The 19,674-nt window shown below is 43.2% G+C and overlaps 1 protein-coding gene across 1 annotated transcript in view; it reads left to right on the top strand.

Moving 5' to 3' along the window:
• Positions 1–19,674, top strand: part of cecr2 (CECR2 histone acetyl-lysine reader) — a gene marked incomplete at both ends in the record, with an annotated part of 113,478 nt that overhangs the window by 54,918 nt on the left and 38,886 nt on the right. The window contains 5 exons of the mRNA XM_080737023.1: positions 1,182–1,365; positions 2,554–2,681; positions 3,903–3,986; positions 6,686–6,744; positions 7,686–7,846. Of these exons, the coding sequence (XP_080593149.1) occupies positions 1,182–1,365; positions 2,554–2,681; positions 3,903–3,986; positions 6,686–6,744; positions 7,686–7,846 (616 nt within the window). The remainder of the gene's footprint in view (positions 1–1,181; positions 1,366–2,553; positions 2,682–3,902; positions 3,987–6,685; positions 6,745–7,685; positions 7,847–19,674) is intronic.

The following is a 19,674-nucleotide window of genomic DNA, read 5'->3' as shown; positions in this document are numbered from 1 at the left end:
CCAGCCAGGATAGGTATCGTATGCCCCCTGAATAATAACATTTTACCGCCTGTCCATTTTCAAAGATGTAAATTTTTGAAGGTGGTTTAAACCAGTGGTTCTCAACCTGTGGTTCGGCACCCCCAGGGGGGTCCACAAATTATTTTGGGGTGTCCCCAGATGATTAGCTTGATGTGAAACATTGTTTTCTCACTCATCAGTAAACAAACCAACATACAGTATATCAAGTGTATAGAGGGTATCTGCACATTTCTAAAGTGACACTTTAAGCACTTTTAAGACCCTTTTAATACCTCTAAAATAAACATTTAAACATTGGCCATATTGTCAAATATTAAAGGAAGAAATTGTGAAATAGCCGATCTACATGCTCACACTGTGAGCATGTAGATCTGCTATTTTCACAATAGAACCATGTTATACAAAATGTAATTCCTCAACTATTAGTGCTCGTCAGGGTGGGGGAGTCCCCAGTTAAAATCGGTGGGTCACAGGCTGAAAAGGTTGAGAACCACTCGTTTAAACCGTGAGACACGTACAAGATGTTGAGCGGTCATGTATGGGTGTGTCTCTCTCCCCTCCCCTCCAGGGGCGTCAATTGGGTATGGCAGGGGTATGCAGCTGCCATACCCTGGGTCCAGGGGGGAAAATAAAAGTACTTACTTTTAAATATAAATCCATGAATGTCTATTTGTCTATCTGTGCTGGTTATTATGTTGTTAAATTACAGTAAAATAACTACAAATGCCAAATTTAACAAAATGGTCACTTTAACAAGGTATTATAATTATATTCTCCACGCTTGTATTCTCCCCATCTTGACAGAATGGTATATTCCCAGGTTCTGCAGGTCAGCTGCACAGGTGCAATGCATTGTTGTTAATTGTGGCACGTTTACTAACATGCCAAGTTTAGCTGCACTTGAACAACTGTTCCAGGCTGCCATATCCAGCCCAAGAAACCGTAGAAACCTGTGTAAAAAACGGACAAAACTCGTTTTGCTCACAACGCCTCGGAGCGCGAGGCGTTGTGAGCATGTAGATCTGCTATTTTCACAATAGAAGCGTGTTATACAAAATGGAATGCCTCTTTTCCATGAGGACTCCCATCTTTGCCATAAAGCTTTTGCTGTACTGACGCCACTGCCCCTCCCCTCCCCTCCCCTCCTCTCTCCTCTCCAGTCCGCAGGCGTTCAGCACCTACCTGGATGATATCATCAACTACCGCTGGGAGCTGGAGGAGGGGAAGCCCAACCCGCTCCGTCAGGGTGCGTTTGAGGAGCTGCCCCCCCGCACGCAGGTGGAGCTCCTGCACCGCCTCTGTGACTACCGTCTGGACGCCGCCGATGTCTTCGACCTGCTGAAGGTTAGTCTGCCCCGCCGCTGTCTCCAGGGGTGTCGCACCAAATTCTGGGCCCTGGGTACAAGGATTCACTGCGGGCCCCCCATGAATCATCTTCATACATAGGTGGAGGAGCTTTAACCCATTTTGACTGGGAAGTTGGGAACGCATTATTACGCATTATTTTCTGCTTTATCTATTGAAAAATAGCAGATATACAAGCTTGCAGCGTGGCACTCGGTGCTGCGCAGCGAGCTTGTAGATCTGCTATTTTTGGAAAAAAAAGAAAAGAAAAAAACATCCAAATTCCCCAATTTAAAGTATTTCAGCTTTCACCAAGGAGATAATAACGACCACCCGTGCGCACAAAAAGGCTGTTTGTTTTCAGTGTTCTGCAATGTTGTCCCACAATTCTGAGATACCATATTATGTTTGTAAATCGTTATTTTTTTCCCCTGATGTCTTTACTTTCTATTTTTGGAATAGAATAGTCCACACTCCTGAGTAACATTGGTTCTCTACCTGTGCTCGGAAGAGCACTGCTTCTAGGTCCTTCTATGCCTCGTCTGCGGATGGAGTGTCCAAAAAACACAGCGCTCCCGTTGTAAACAGTTAAAAGCCTACTTAGGAAAAAAAAAGCAGGAGGTTCAGCAAAATTATTTATTTACTCATGCTGCATGCCTGTGTCGAGCACCAAAAAATAGCCGATCTACAATCTACTCTCACAATACAGATCGTCTGTTTTTGTTTTTTTGCGCTATGGATGGATTGTTGGGTGCTACTATTGAAACGTTTGGAATGGATGTTGTTGGGTGCTACTATTGAAACGTTTGGAATGGATGTTGTTTGGTGCTACTATTGAAACGTTTGGAATGGATGTTGTTTGGTGCTACTATTGTAACGTTTGGAATGGATGTTGTTTGGTGCTACTATTGTAACGTTTGGAATGGATGTTGTTTGGTGCTACTATTGTAACGTTTGGAATGGATGTTGTTTGGTGCTACTATTGAAACGTTTGGAATGGATGTTGTTTGGTGCTACTATTGTAACGTTTGGAATGGATGTTGTTTGGTGCTACTATTGTAACGTTTGGAATGGATGTTGTTTGGTGCTACTATTGAAACGTTTGGAATGGATGTTGTTTGGTGCTACTATTGAAACGTTTGGAATGGATGTTGTTGGGTGCTACTATTGAAACGTTTGCCCCCTCAGGGGCTGGACGCTGACAGCCTGCGAGTGGAACCTCTGGGGCGGGACGGGAACGGCGCCCTCTACTGGTACTTCTATGGAACCCGCATGTACAAAGAGGAACCCGTCAAGAGGAAAACGGACAGGCTCAGGTAAGGGCAAAATGTTTATCATTAGCGTTGCGTTGCCGTCGTGCAGAAACATCTTATCTCCATATTTTTACTTTTTGTGGGATTTTAATCAATGCCCTGCTTGATCATGCTACAGTGTCACAAAAGCATAAAAAGTAGCAGATCTACAAGCTCGAAGTGTGGTGCGAAGTAAGCCTTGCCGAGCCGTGAGGCCCATACTGCCCTACAAAGGCAGAGTGCAGTAACTACATTTTCGGACACACAGACTTATTTGTGTCGCCCAAAGTTCAAATTAGCCTTCATGATATTGGGGGATGAACAATTAGCTCAAGAACAGATCAGTGTAATATCACTTTTATGCCTTTCTCATTTTGCTGATTCGTAGTACGTAGTTACTGCTCTCTTCCTTTGTAGGGCAGCATAGGTCAGGAGCATATCTCCTGTTTTTGCAGCGTGAGGCAGCTTGATGTACAAGTAGGAATGGGACGATATGAAAATGTCATATCACGATTATTGTGACACAAGAAATCGCTATTTACGATATTATCGCGATAATCAAAATCCATTATCCTGGGGCGGAACATTTGCCAAAAAATAGCTGATCTACAAGCTCACAACGCGACGCGTTGTGAGCTTGTAGATCGGCAATTTTTTGGCAAAGACATATGAAAGGGAGTGAAAAAAGACTGTATCAAGTATGCATATTATAAGTACCTTTTACCAATTATAGAGGGTTTAAGTGGTACCAGATATGCAGCTCGGCAAATAAAAGGTGAATTGATCCCAGTGCATGACGGAGGACGATATCATGATATATTAAATCTCCATGATACGATTATCGTGAGTGTTTTTTATCACGATAAACGATAATTTCGCTTATTGTCCCATCCCTATGTACAAGTACACTGGACATGACGCAAGTATGACGCAAGTCCTTAAATTGTCATTTTAGAAATGTGCAGATACCCTCTATACACTTAAACCGTATGTTGGTTTGTTTACTGTTGAGTGAGAGTCATCATCTGGGGACCCCCCAAAATAATTTGGGGACCCCCCTGGAGGTCCCGACCCAGAGATTGAGAACCACTGTGCTAAGGCACAACATGCGCACACACACATTGCACAGGTGGTTGTTGAGTGTGTGTTGGCGTGGCGTTTACAGTGGGGTTAAAGGGTAATTAGAGGCCCGCTCCGTTAGGTGGTGTTTGTCATTTTAAAGTGTTCCATGTTGTCTTCCTACAGTGAAACCCCGGAGGTCAAACCGCCTGAGAAAAGGAAACGGGGAAGACCACCAAAGAAGAAGAAATCGGAGGAGTTTGAGCCAAGGTACCGAAATGTTTGAATCTTTCATAATTCTGCAATCTGGAAGTTTATTTAACCCATTTAGGCCTAGAATTATTGAATGCTTTAACTATTGAAAAATAGCAGATATACAATGTGTGCACATTTTTCAATATATATTTTTCAAAGCAAACTTTTGTAACTCAAATCTCTGCTTCTGGGGGTCCCTGGAACAACATATTTTGAGATGGGGGTCTGCGGCCAAATACATTTAATTTTGGGGGTCCTTGACAAAAAGTTTGAGAACCACTGATTTAGAGGAAGGATTTAGAAGTCGGGTCAAAGATCGGGTCAAAGATATTCAAAGACACATTTTCAAGATTCTTCAAAAATAGCAGATCTACAAGCTCGCAGCGTGGCACTCTGTATTATTGGGGGCAGAAATAATCGACCGAAGTTATGTTTCCTACGTTTTTTTGGAGGAGTTTACTAATGCTCTCAAGGCAAGCAGATTTTCTCTTTCTCTCTCTCTTTTTTCAATTTCCTTTCTTTTTTTTGTGACAAGTGACAAGAAAAGTAATGGAAGCAAAGACCTGGAAAATGTTAGCAGGTGCTTATAAGGGTTTGTTTTGTTTTATGTAAATGATCAGTGAATGATCAGTAAAAAGGGATTTCCGGTCTTCCTTATGTCTTCCTACACATTTTCCATGGCACGTTATCTACCATATTATGAATATTCTTTTAGTTTGTCATAATACTGGGTCTTGGCTAAATGTGAGTGATGGAAATACCACTGGGCTTATGGAATGTTGTTGTGTGACACAGTATGCAGTGTTGCCATGTTCACACATTTCCTGTAAAGTTCGCTTGCAAATAATATTTGTAGTTGTGGCTTGCTTCCTAATGTTGAAACCAGTGGTTCTCAAACATTTTCATGTCAGGATCCCCATTTGAAAATATTTTTGCCAGGGACCCCCGTACAATATTTGTTTTGTTAAAATGTTTCAAAAACATTCCAAATTTTAAAACCTTTTTGTCAAGATATATATATATATATATATATATATATATATATATATATATATATATATATATATATATATATATATATATATATATATATATTTAAATAGCTGATGTATATAAAGTAGTTAACCCAGAACTAAATCAGAAATTAGCCTACAAAAACAAATATGTTGCTACATACTGTACATGTACTGTAAGCCCCTCCCATACACTAAAATGTGTTCCCGGCCTGAATGGATTAAAGAGATATTCCACTTTCAAAAGAACTTTTGGTCATTTTATTGTCTAAAAGGAGACATCTGTCTATCTGCATCCATTTTATGCCCATATGGAGATCTCTGTATCTGTCTGTCGGGCGGTCGAGCGTCTAGTCGAGGACCGGCCTACTCAGGAACGATGTAAATAGGGAATGAATGCCCCACCCTTTAATGCAAAGCCCATTATACCGTTTTGACCATCTGTTTGCGGGCACTGTACTCCGCACCACGCGGATTACATACATACATACATACTGTACATACATACACGCACACTCACAGAGACTTCTCGCATTTATTGTAAGATGATAGATTCATTTTTTCTGGTGACTCTGATAATACCATCCTAATACGTGAGCAGGCCGTGTTTTTCAATAGCTTTTTTCAATTATTTTTATTAATTCTTTTGGGAAAATGGAAAAATGTAATAGAATAAAAAAATATTAAAGATAATTGAAAAACGTTCTTGAAAAAAACAGCCTGCTCACATATTATGATGGTATTATGAGTCACCAGAAAAAATAATGGTTGTTTTTATTGAATCTATCATGGTTAAAATGGAGTTGGAAGTTACAATGGGTGTGTATGGGGAAAGGTCCTGGAGGAGGAGGGCCTGATAACATTGACATCAAATATCTAAATATTGAATGAAGCAAATTAAAATCTGTTCAAGGTGTTCATAAAAGCCTGATTAGACGATAAAATTACCAAACGTTTTTTTTGAAAGTGGAATATCCCTTTAGTTGAATCTCCTACTGTATGTATTGTAAGACTCAACCAGTTATCAAATGATTGGCTCAGGAATGCAACAAAAACAAAAGAATCATGGGGGGGGGGGGGGGGGGGGGGTGATTGATAGAAAATAAGTAATTATTTGGGTGAACTACTCCAGTTAAAAAGGATCATCTGGATTTACACTACGGGGTTCTATAGAAAAGTTTTTTAAAACCTGGCAACCTTTCATGGACTATGTAAAGGCCAGGCGTTGAGTCGCTTCTGGCTTACTGTGGTTCGAAAATGGGCCAATGGTCATCACGGAAAACACATGAAGAATATATAATGATAAAAATGTAACCTTCATGCTTTTTCTTTTTCTTTTGTTTTGTCGCTGTCTCGGTTGTGTGTTTTTCCCTTTTTGTTTTGTTTAATGTATATATCTGATGTATGTTTCTGGGGTGTGGGGGTGGAGGGTGTGTGTTTGTTTTGTGTGGTATACTCATCTACAAAATGTAATCAGTATTGTATAGATTCATTTGTATGCCTGTATGTCCTTAAAAAACCTGTATAAAACCAATAAACAGATTATAAAAAAAGAAAAAAAAAAGGATCATCTGGTTAAAAACAACATTTTAAAGCCTAGCGATTTTTCTGGACTGTCCAGGCAAATTCCCCAGTTTTGTAGGCAGCCATTATAGGCAGGAATCTAATATTTATTCTTTTGTTTTTTTGTCTTCCCTTCAGTGAGATGGAAAGCGAGGTGAAGAAGGAGAACGGTCTGGAGGATCTGCACTGTGACACCGGTGAAAATAACACAGGTGAAAAGAACAAACAACTTTGAGAACAGAGTCATCCTTAGGAATAACAACAACAACCTTATGAACAATATCAACCTTTATGAATTATAACAACCTTTTCTACAAGACATCTTTCCACACCATTATCTGTATCGCTGCGCCTATCCGTTATTTTCTTAGTGATTATTCTGTGGATTAATTTTCAATTGATTGAATAAGCAAGCAGCACACATTTACTATTATTATTATATTATTATATATTTATTTATCATATATTATTGAATTTTCACACAAAAATACTTAACAGCTCTTCTAAGCTCGCAAGCAGACTTATTCGTTTTAGAATTAGTTTGATTAACCGTTTCATTGCTTCACATTTTCCCATGACTACCCCCCCCTTCCTTCTTTTTCTGAAGATGAACAGTGTAGTAAAGGTATTTCTAACGGCTAGTTACATTCCTTGATTCTGATTGGCTGGTTTCCCTTAATTGCTGTGGTATATGAGACTATAACCCACACCTTGAATCAGTTTATATCAAACCCAGGTGTGTTATTTCTTTCCACAGTGTTCCACAGCTAGTGCACCAATTATCTGCATCTGTGTTGTTGGCAAAAGGCTGGGAACTACTGTCTTATAGCTGGGGACTACTTTCTTGCAGAGCAGACCTTATAGTGAATTATTAGTGAAATAGAACAGTTTTAATTGGTACATGTCTATGATGTTTCATGTTGCCATACTGTAACCGTTTTAGAAAAGTGGTTACCTGTATTTTACACCGGCTGAGAGGGTTGGAGACACTCGGCTGCGCCTCGTGTCTCCCTACGCCTCTCAGCCGGTGTAAACTCGCCTCTTGTGGCTTATTGCTTCAGTATAGACTCTCTCCTCAGAATAAATAAAGCTGACATGTCGTTTATCCACCCCTCTCCCTCCCTCCCAGGGCTGGCAGAGCGTGAGCGGGGCGCGTGGTCCCTGGTGTGCGACACGGAGGACCAGTGGTTCCGCCTGGCCGAGAGCATCAAGGACAGGCCGTCGTCGCAGGACCGCCACCTCTACCGCGTCATCAGCCAGAACTTCCTGCCCGAGATCAGCAGCATGATCCAGCACAAGGTCAGAGCACGCCGGACGAGAGTGGAGCCGTTTGACTCTTTAACAGCGCATTCAGGCCTAGAATTATTGAATGCTTTAACCGGTGAAAAATAGCAGATATACAAGCTCACAGCGCGGCACCGAGTGCCACGCTGCGAGCTTGTAGATCTGCTATTTTTGAAAAAAAGAAGTTGTGAAAATGTGTGCAAATCCTTGAATACCGTATATGTATTTTCAAAGCGAACGTTTGTAAATTTTGCTTCTGGGGGTGGTCCCTGGAACTAGATATTTTGAGATGCGGGTCCGTGGCCAAATACATGTCAGTTTGGGGGTCCTTCACATGAAAAGGTTTGAGAACCACTCACATAGTAGTCTCTCAAGAACAGACTAACTGAGCTCCAGTTAAGTGAAAAGGACCTTTTCTTTGACGATGGCTGGCCAGATTGCTGACATAGAAACATAGGTTTTTCAAAAAATCTTAGAAGGATTCAAAAGACACTTATAGAATCGGGTCAAAATTCAGAAATAGCAGATCTACAAGCTCACAGTGCGGCACTCGGTGCCGCACTGTGAGCTTGTATATCTGCTACTTTTCAATAGTTAAAGCATAAAATAGTGATACGCAATAATGTGTACCTGTGCTAAATGGGTTAACTATTTTACTGCCAAATCTAGGCTTTTTTTATTGTCTGTTCCCTGCCATCAAAATACCCTACCTTTGCGATTTTATAGAATAATATCCAGCCATGATTTTTTTTTCCAAGATCTTTCAAAAATAGCAGCTCTACAAGCTCTTAGCATGGCACTCGGTGCCGTGCTATGAGCTTGTATATCTGCTATTTTTCAATAGCCAAACTATAAAATAATGGTTAAAGTGTTTAAAACTTTCCAGGTCTTATGCCTCATTCACACTACAGATATATAGTTGAACGTTTAGCTTGGTAATTCAATGTAATCTCAATGGAAACCAGCTTTAAAGCTTTCAAAGCTTCGTTCTCAGGATCCCCTGCATCTTTAAAGCTGGTTTCCATTGAGATTACGGTACATTGAATTACCAAGCAAAACGTTCAACTATATATCTGTAGTGTGAATGAGGCATAAGTCCTCGGGACTGCGGCGCGTGCAGCTAAAGTTCAGCCCTCTGGGGAGGAAAAAAAAAATCCAATTTTTGTCTTTTAGGAAAAGAAAATATGGCGTATTGTCTGCTATTTTCTACCCGCAGATGGCTGCTCTGATGGCTCAGAGGAGCTCATCGGGGGGAGCTGTTGGCGATTAAACGTGCTGCAAGTGATACAAAAGGTTTTAGTTGGGAAGTTAGGTGCCCTCCACACTAGGCGAAGTCACCGCCTCCTACCAATTCATTTTCAATGAGAGGCGGGCGGCTTTTTCGGCCGCGCAGCAAAGTTTTGGGGCGGCGAGGCGAGCGGGTGCCGTCCCGTGAAATCCACCGTGAGCGTGCTCGTTTGTGCATGCGTACGCGGGCGGTGAGAGATGGATTATGTTCATCTTTGTGAAATACCGCGCGGCGTTTACTCACTGAGCAAGTGTGTATGTGTCTCACCGCTGTTCGGCCACCGCTGATCCTAGCGGCAGCCCCGACGGCAACCGCGCCTAGTGTGGAGGGCACCGTAAAGTAACAGCAAACGCATTTTCAGTTACCAGTTTCATCCAATCAGGAGAGCGAAGACATTTATTAGCCTTCGATTTCAGAGGGTTTCAGTTGAAGTTGCGTTTATTTCATCACTTCCAGTCTCACTTGTTTATCCTGTGTCCTGAACGAGTCCTCTCTCCTGATTTGGTTCTGGTGGAAGGCAATGGATGAAATAAGAGTGCAATTGATCGTCACGACCAGGGGCGTCACAAGGGGGGGGGGGGGGGGGGGACTGAGTTACTAGGGCCCACGGTGGAGGGGCCCTAGTAACTTTAGCTATTGAAAAATATTAGATATACAAGCTCACAGCGCGGCACCGAGTTACTAGGGCCCACGGTGGAGGGGCCCTAGTAACTTTAGCTATTGAAAAATAGCAGATATACAAGCTCACAGCGCGGCACCGAGTGCCGCGCTGCAAGCTTGTAGATCTGCTATTTTTGAAAAGTCGTGAAAATGTGTGAAAATCTTTGAATATATGTATTTTTTTAAGCGAACATTTGTAACTCAAACTTTGCTTCTGGGGGTCCCTGGAACTAAATATTTTGAGATGGGGGTCCGTGGCCAAATACGGGGGTCCTTCACATGAAAAAGTTTGAGCACAACTGACATGGAAACATTTTCACGATTTTTCAAAAATAGCAGATATACAAGCTCGCAGCGCGGCACTCGGTGCCCTGCGCTGTGAGCTTGTATATCTGCTATTTTTCAATAGTTAACATTCATGGGGGGCCCGCAGTGAATCCTTGTACCCAGGGCCCAGAATTTGGTGTGACGCCCCTGGTCACGACTCTGATGAGCGAAACGGTGAGGAAGAATGAGATGAGCGCGACAGAATGATCTGTTCATTCACACTTTTAAGCTAACAGCAGACACCACCCTTTGTCTAATCCAGTGGTTCTCAACCTGTGGGTCGACGTGACAATTTATGGACTTTTTTATTTTAACAAACGGAAAGAAAAGGAAAAGACCATTACTGCATCAAAAGTAATCAACATACTAAACTAAACTGGACATTTGTGGAATGAGCAGCACAGCTAAACGTGTGGGTAGCGTAGATTTGGGCTTCCCTGACACAGACTTTAAAATTAACATAGTGTAAAAATGGCCAATGTGTTTTTGGAGCTGTGTGAAGCACAGGCTCCCTATACGTGGCCGTGTGGGTCTGTCTGTCTGTCTGTGTGTATGTAGCCTGAACTTCCTAAACTTCGGCACGCTACTAGTCCCACAGTTTTGCCACCACACACTCGCGCCATATGTCAAATCGACAGGCTTACTCGGGAATCGTGGGCTAGTAACTTGCTAAGAGAAAGGTTCAATAGTTTAATTGATATTAATTTATTAGTGAATTAATTTTCCCCATTGACTTATAATGGGAATCGCAAAAACTCACATTCAATTATTTGTCTCTCGCAAACCATAGGGGCTAGAGTTTCAAGACTTGGAGAGGAGGTTCATAATGATTTCAAGGATTAAATAAAAAATAATTGTGTCATTTGGCCGCATGGTGGCGCCATAACACCCCACTTTACGTTTTGGCCTGTAACTCTTGAACCGTAGGTCGGAAAATTAAAAATATTTTTTCCCTGGATTCCTTGGGTCATGACGCATCTCCCCATATAGGCCACGCCCATTTGCGCCATGATAGATTTTCCGCCATCTTGAATTTTCTCCAAAACACACTTTTTGCTCCTTTTCCTACATATTTTCTTCAAATGTCACAAAAATCGGTACACATGATCCACACACACACACACACACACACACACACACACACACACACACACACACACACACACACACACACACACACACACACACACACACACACACACAGCTCCACTTCACACGGGTGTGATTTTTCTTTTCCTTGTTACTGTGGGAGAATGCAATCATTCAGTGCACCAAGCAACAAAGGTGAATACCAACAGAACAGTAAAGTTCTAATACATTAACACATCTGGTGCCAACCCCGAGTTTGAAAAGGTACAACCCCTGTGCCAACCCCGAGTTTCCCGAGTTTGGGCCGTTTTTGAAGGAAAAAAATATATATATATTTTTTTTTCATTTTTTTTTTCAAAAATGTTTTTTGGACCTCCAGAAATGTATTAGGCATGATCGCGATCGCGAAATTGCATGTTTAACCCCCATACCAACCCATTCTTTCAAACATGGCAGCCATGTTTGTTTACATCTGAAGAAAACATAATGGCTGATAAATCATGAATGCCTGAACGGATTTCCAAGCAGATTTTTTTGTTTGAAAGCTGTGAACAGTGTGCACATACGTGGTGCATCATCTAGGCATGGGCGTGCACGATCCGTGCACTATAAATTACATGGAAGTCTATGGAGACCATGGCATCGCGGGACATTGAAGAGAAAAAATCACTGCAACTTAAGTGTTAACAGTAAAATGAAAAAATTTAAATAGCTGATCTATAAGCTCTACCATATTTATCTGTGGAACAGAGGTAAGCACAATGTAATGCCTCAACTCCTACATTCCAAGTGTTGTCAGGGTGGTGGGGGGTCTCCAGTTCAAATGTGATTATTTTGGGGGGTCCTCAGTTCAAATGTGATTATTTTGGGGGTCACGGTCTGAAAAGGTTGTGAACCACTGGTCTAATCAGACTGTTTACAGTTAAGGTCGTTGCACACTGCTGCGTTTTTTCGGCCGAATATAGGAGCGAATTTCGGAGCATGTAAATAAAGAAATCAACCTCATGTTATGTCAATAACCTTTGCACACTGCTGCCCGTTGCGTATTTATTTTCGGACCACTGGTTCCCTTGCTCTCTCTATCTCTCTCTCTCTCTCCTTGCCCTGAGAAACGCATTTCGGCACGAAAAAACAAACAAAAAACGCAGCAGTGTGCAACCAGCTTTCTCCTGTTGGGCGCTACGCCGCTACACCTGTGAAAGGATAACACTTGACTATGTCCCCGACCTGATTTCTCGGCCATTTTCCAGAGTTTATAATGTGAAAGAGGCTTTGGTTATACGTATGTAGTGCAGTGAAATTAGACAAATTGACATGGGTGCATAAGTCCTGTTCATGTCGTGGGCTTTTATTGTAATTTGGAACCTGTAGTCTCCATTCAGCTGCTTTCATGTTCTGGCATAGATCACTTTGCTTGCTTCAGGAGTTGTTTTGAGGGGAGGGGAGGGGCATGGAGGGGCTCTAAGCCATGCCAGCTGCAGGACAGGTGGGAGTCAGGGAAAGCCGGTCTGTGCTTGCCCCGCTCCCCTCCAGTGGTGTAAAGTAACAGAGTACATTTTACTCCACTACATCTCAGAGGCAAATAGTATATCGTCGTTGTCGGGTGGAAACCTTGTATGTCCAAGACTGTTCGTTTTGTATTTATCATTTTAAAAATGAACTAAACTAGTGAAAATAGCAGATCTACAAGCACACAACGCCGTTGTGTGCTTGTAGATCGGCTGTTTTCACTACTTTTGTGCGACAGCTTTGTATGATGAAGCAGGGCTTTACTTGGTGAAAAAACGTGCAAATTGAAAGTTGGAGATACGAGGTTTCTGCCCGACAGCGACGATATACCTGTACTACAATTACATAAAAACTTTAGTTACTGGTTAATTTGTAGTTTTTGATTATTATTACAAACCATTTGAAAATGGCCGACCTGCTATATTTTCAAAAGATTTGTGTACATTTTACACATTTGAAAACTTGTGAAATAGGACATTGTGCACAATGACTACATTCTACTTTTGGTACTTTAAGTACATTTTCATACCAATACCTTTATACTTTTACTCAGTTAAAATGTGTACTTCCGGACTCTTACTTGTAACAGAGTATTTCTATACAGTACATTGCAGTATTGATACTTTTCCTTAAAAGTAAGAAATGTGTGTACTTTTTTGCCAGCAGCGCTCCCCTCCTCCCTGCCTAGCCTCTCTCTCTCTCTCTCTCCAGCTCTGTAATGGAGTCATCCCCCAGGGCCTTGAACCTGAACCTGGAGCTGTGGTGTCTCACGCTATCTCATCTCAGTTAGGAACCTGTTCAGCCGTTCCGCGGGCCCACGCCCGCCCCGCTTGTCACCGCGGTTTCCTGAGAAAATTAAGTCTTTGTTTATGCTGTCTTAACCTATTTTTGAGCGGTGCTAACCGCTCCTACATCTGGCTTTGTGTGTACGCCTGTATGTCCCCCAAAGCTCGGCACTGGTCAAGCTTTGCGGGACGTTAAAATGAACTCATAAAAGGCACTGCTCACTTCACACTGGGTGTGATGATTTTTTTTATTATTATTATGTATTATATATATATTTTTTGAAGCGGTGAAAACCGCTTCCAATGAGTGGCTTTCTGTGTCCCACGCCCATATATGGTCATTTCAGTCCAGAATGAACAGGTTTTTTCAAAAACAAAATGTGTGTTTAATGTCCATATATGGTCACTCCAGTCCAGAATGAACAGGTTTTTTCTGTCCCGTACGTCCAGAATATCAGTCCAGAATTAACTCACTTAGCGCCGAGCGAGCCAGATTTCAATATGAATCTGCGCTTATAACGCCAGGAAATAGCTATATTGAATCCCCAAAATCACATTACATAAACAGGTACACGTGCCTGCGGATGCCACAAGATGACCACTAGAGTGAGCCATAGCTCATAGACTTTCCATGGTCCCATGTTAAGTCAGAATAAAAAACAAGGTTCATGACATAACAGGATGGTACAATGACATGCTCTCCATTGACATTCAATGGACAGGCCGCGGGCCGCCATTTGAGCTCAATACTGCTCAATTCGTGCTTGATCGTCTCAAACCACCATTGGTATGGGCATCGGAACGTATATAGATGCCACACAGAAAGTTTCCGAATCAAAATCCGACCTAGTGAAGCTACGTGAGGGTCGGATGGTTTGCATTGAGCCTAGCGGCTAACAGAGGCCTACGTAAACAGGAAGCTATGGCTTAAAGGTGACGTCATAATCGTATCCTTTTTTTTCACGGTTTTCATCTGTATGCTAGTCGAAGGTAAGCTAACCGTTCCGCTCCGTCTATCAACCCAAATTAAAAGCTTAAACAATGCTTTTATATAAAAGTCGCTCCGAATCGCTCGGCACTAAACACCATCATTAGTTAGTCGCCCCGAAAGTCGCTCGGCGCTAAGTGAGTTAATAGGCTTTTTCAAAAAGCAAAATGTGTGTCCCATGTCCATATATGGCCATTTCAGTTCAGAATGAACAGGTTTTATCTGTCCCGTCCTTCCGTCCGTCCGTCCGTCCGTCCGTACGTACGTGTGTAGTGTTTGTCCCGGTCTGATGATTGGATACTTTGAGGATTGGTCAGGCTTCACATGACAATTCGGCCCTCCAGATAAAATCATTAATTCATTCAGAATATAAAGAATGTATAGATCACAAGAGTTCATAACTCTAGAACACATAGAATAAAAGTTCACCGCTTCATTTCGAACCGAGGTTTGATTTTTTAAATAATATTCACCACCGCTGTTAGTCTTAAACCCCATATGGTTGAGTGGTGTCCCTCAGGGCTCAATGCAAGTGTATTTTATGTTCTTGTGGGACAGCTTTTGTTGAAAATAGCCGATCGATAAGCTCCCGCGCCATTAGCTTGTCGATCTGCTATCTTCACTGTAAGCTTTCCCCACAATATGGATGCGGGGTTTAAGTGGTTCCTTTTATGTCCCCTACTACCCCAGTCCCATTATCATTTATATGAATAACGTGACAGACAGATTTCCTGTTGCACGCCTCCCGGGGACGATTCGGGCCGCGAGGGGGTGCAGCACAGCACCACCATTTGGATTTAACCCCTCAGCAGCACCCATATAGTTCCCGCGGCTATGATTGGAGCACGACCATGGGTGGTAGCTATAGCTGCCTTTTTTCCCCTCCTCCTACAGTAATAGGTGCTACTTTCCCCTTTGGTCCTATAGAAGCAACTGTGGTGAGGTTGCTATAGAAACCCTCCTCAGCCGCTTCTTCCCCCACGTCGGCAGTGAAGGAAGAGTCTTTGTGGCAGTGTGCTGTCAGCACCAGGGGTCACTCCGTAATGGTCCATGGATGAATGTCTTTCCTGTCGGACGGAAAGCTTGTATCGGCATTTTTCAACTTTGTATGTTGTTTGTATGTTGTTGTTTTTTCCGTACAAGTTTCAAAAACGGGCGATCTGCTCTACCAGCAGATCGCCCGTTTTTGAAACTTGTACGGAAAAAACAACAACATACAAACAACATACAAAGTTGAAAAATGCAGGGGTTCCGGGCACCTATAGGCTCCAATGTAGCCTGACAGAGCATTGCGGGTTCGAGTCCTGTTCCCGACAAGCTTTACTCAAAGTCTCTCTCGGGAGCGTAGCGATATCACAACGTCACATTTGTTCGACGTCCCATTAGTTCGACGGTGGTGAATGCTAACCTGGTGAATGTTAACCTGGTGAATGCTACTATGCCTAAACTTAACCCTATAACCTCATTAAAACTATGCCTAAACTTAACCCTGAAACCTAACCCTAACCCTTAGTTGGACTAATGGGACGTCGAAATATCAAGATTTCACCGTCTCTCTCCATCGCTCTCTCTCCCCGTTACCTGTCCATCTCCACTATACCTATAAATAAAAGCAGAAAAAGCCCCCCCAAAAAATAAAAGCCGATCTACAAGCTTGTGAGCTTGCAGAACGGCTATTGTTGTGTGTGCCCAAGTGTTCTGTGGGCTTTTATAAATATTTAACAAATGAAAAGTATTAACAAGAGCTTTTAACGAAATAATATCTACTGTACCAGTGAGAGCGCAGGTTCCTTTTTTTAAAATGATATTTCTTTGCCTTTTTCTGCCTTTATTGATTGTAAACAGTAGTCTGACAGGAAATGGGGAGAGAGAGAGAGCGCTTAGACCGCTACACTAACCGCTCAGGCTCGTTCCTTTTTTTTCCCCTTGTGCCATTTTCTCAAAGTAACATTCTGGGACATGCAAGGTTTCCACTCTACAAACGGAGGCGATGTGTTGTTGTCCTTGATGGACTGTAAGTCTGGGTTGTAACTACTCATGTTCAGATTACTATGCGGCCTCCAAGCCTGTCCTCTGGGCACACTTCTCCACGGTGCAGCACATTAGTATACTGCAGCTTCCACGCTGTTCTCTTCTCTGTGTTGGAAGCAACCTTGAAGAGCACTCGAGGGGTTTCTCCTGGTTACCTGACAGGGACGTATGTTGTTTTTTTGTTAGCAGCTATAGAGCGTATAGGATTTGGAGGTTAAAAAAAAATCCCTTCATCATCTCCGTTGAACAGCAGTTCCCGGCAACCTCTTCTGGACCATGCAGGGCCTACTTTAAAATATGGTCTATGGAGAAAATAAATCCGATTTTTGGAGCCGTGAAACCGGCTCCCTATAAACAGCTTTGTCCATGGCTATGTGGGTGGGTGGACATGTCTGTAGTCTGGCAATACCTCTGCTGACCACACACACACACACACACACACACACACACACACACACACACACACACACATGTTAAAGGAGGGGCGCTGTTGAGCAGGCCAGGCACAATCAACACGCACGCACACACGATGTTTGATTTTTTTGCAGTGGTCACACCGTCTCCTATACGTGGCCGTGTGTGTATGCTTGTATGTGTGTCTGTCTGTCTGTATGTAGCCTGAGTACCACTGGGTGACCAGAGAGGTGCTGTTGAGCAGCCTTGAAATGTACATGCATGCATGCACACACACGCGGCCACACGCGGACACACACACACACACACACACACACACACACACACACACACACACACACACACACACACACACACACACACGGCCACACACGGCCACAAACACACACATACATACACACACAGTAGAGGTTTACGTCTCTCTCCTTTACAACTGCTGTCTCCGCTCCTGTGACGCACCGGACTAGCCGTGTAGGCTGAGGCGCGCAGTGGAATCCCTTTGTCCATTTGGTTCTATCTGTACGCTCTCTGAGCTGCATAAACACTGAAGATCTCACAGTGCATCAGGGTTCCAGAGATGTACTGTATATAATCCTTCCAAATGGGGGGTCCATGGACTAATGAAAATCAAACTGGGGGTCCCTGACATGGAGAAAGAGGTTGAGAATCAGTGCTATACAGTACACTACAGCAGTGGATCTCAACCTGTGGGTCGGGAACCCCCAAATTATTTTGGGGGGGTCCCCAGATGATTAACTTAATGTGCAACATTGTTTTCTCTCTCCACAGTAAACAAACCAACATAAAGTTTAAGTGTATAGAGGATGTCTGCACATTTCTAAAGTGACAATTTAAGTACTTTTTAATACCTCTAAAATGACAAATTAAACATTGGCCAAATTGTCAAATATTAGATGCAGAAAGTGTGAAAATAGCCGATCTACATTGCGAGGCGTTGTGAGCATGTAGATCTGCTATTTTCACAATAGAACCGTGTTTTACTAAACGTAATGCCTTAACTCTTAGTGCTCGTCAGGGTGGGGGTCCCCAGTTGAAATATGATTATTTCGGGGGTCTTCGCCTGAAAAGGTTGAGAATCACTGCACTCCAGTCTGTATACTGTATGTGTGTATGTGTGAGTCCTTGTCTGTGGTGGTGGTGGTGGTTCCTCCCTGCGTCCCAGGGTGCACTGCTGCTGTCAGCAGTCATTGTCCTGACAGCAGGCAGGTCCTCACCTTGAGGCAGGATGGAGCCTCTTGATTGACGGCCCCGCTGCGCTCACCCTGCTCCCCCCCCCCCCCCCACCCAGAGTGTCAAAACCAGGGGCAGTCCATCTCCTGTGTGTGTGTGTGTGTGTGTGTGTGTGTGTGTGTGTGTGTGTGTGTGTGTGTGTGTGTGTGTGTGTGTGTGTGTGTGTGTGTGTGTGTGTGTGTGTGTGTGTGTGTGTGTGTGTGTGTGTGTGTGTGTGTGTGTGTGTGTGTGTGTGTGTGTGTGTGTGTGTGTGTGTGTGTGTGTCGTGTCAGTGGCGTCAGTTCTGAAAAAGCTAAGGTATGGCAACATGACTGGTGTCTTGCACGCGCGCCTTCGCATGCTTGCAAGACACCAGTCATGTTGCCATACCTTAGCAACAGGCATGATACATTTATTTTAAGAAGTACATATGATATATAATTATTGCGACCGTAGGTCGCATTTACTACCAAAACCTCCACAGGCTGTCCGTGGGTGAGTGAGTGAGTCAGTCACACTTTTGCCCTGCTCATATCTCCACAACCGTTGCCCCCATCCATGCCAAATTTTGCACACACACTCCTTGACTGCCAAACTACAACCTCCAAGGACCCCCGGAGCCCCAGGGACCCCCAGGTCCCTGGGGGACCCCCAGATGTAAAAAATGACCAAATGTGCTCACACGTCACACGTCACACTTTTTCCCTGCTTATATCTCCGCACCCGTTGACCCGATCCATGCCAGATTTTACACACACACTCCTTGCCTGCCAAACTACAACCTCCAAGGACCCCCGGAGCCCCAGGGACCCCCAGGTACCTATTCGTCCGCCAAGGCAACGCGGAGACCCCACCCCTCATTTCTCACATGGCCCTATTCTAACGCCACCTTCAGGCCGATTTTTAAAACACATTTTTGGACACTGCTCCTACAGTTTTTGCCCTAAAATCACAAATATCACTACACAGCATGTCTACACTCATGTCATCAACATGGACCAGGAAGATTTTGGAAAAACACATTGTTGCCCTATTTGTGGAGATAAGCCACCTACGGTCGCTTATCTCCCGATTAGGGAGTCTTACTGGTATATACCTATAATATAATTATAATACCTTGTTAAAGTGACCATTTTGTAAAATTTTGCATTGGTAGTTATTTTACTGTAATTTACTAAAATAATAACCAGCACAGATAGACAAAGAGACATTCATGGATTTACATTTAGAACTAACTTTTATCTTCCCCCCCTGGACCCAGGGTATGGCAGCTGCATACCCCTGCCTTCCCAATTGACACCCTGTGTGTGTGTGTGTGTGTGTGTGTGTGTGTGTGTGTGTGTGTGTGTGTGTGTGTGTGTGTGTGTGTGTGTGTGTGTGTGTGTGTGTGTGTGTGTGTGTGTGTGTGTGTGTGTGTGTGTGTGTGTGTGTGTGTGTGTGTGTGTGTGTGTGTGTGTGTGCTTGTGTTACTGTACTTATGAGTTCCAAATGTCCGCTCAAGTATAGCAGAATGTGAGAAATA

The sequence above is a fragment of the Nannobrachium achirus genome (genome assembly GCF_963921795.1).
Source record: "Nannobrachium achirus genome assembly, chromosome: 11".
Taxonomy (NCBI): Eukaryota; Metazoa; Chordata; class Actinopteri; order Myctophiformes; family Myctophidae; genus Nannobrachium; species Nannobrachium achirus.
This window is presented reverse-complemented; position numbering and strand designations above follow the sequence as displayed.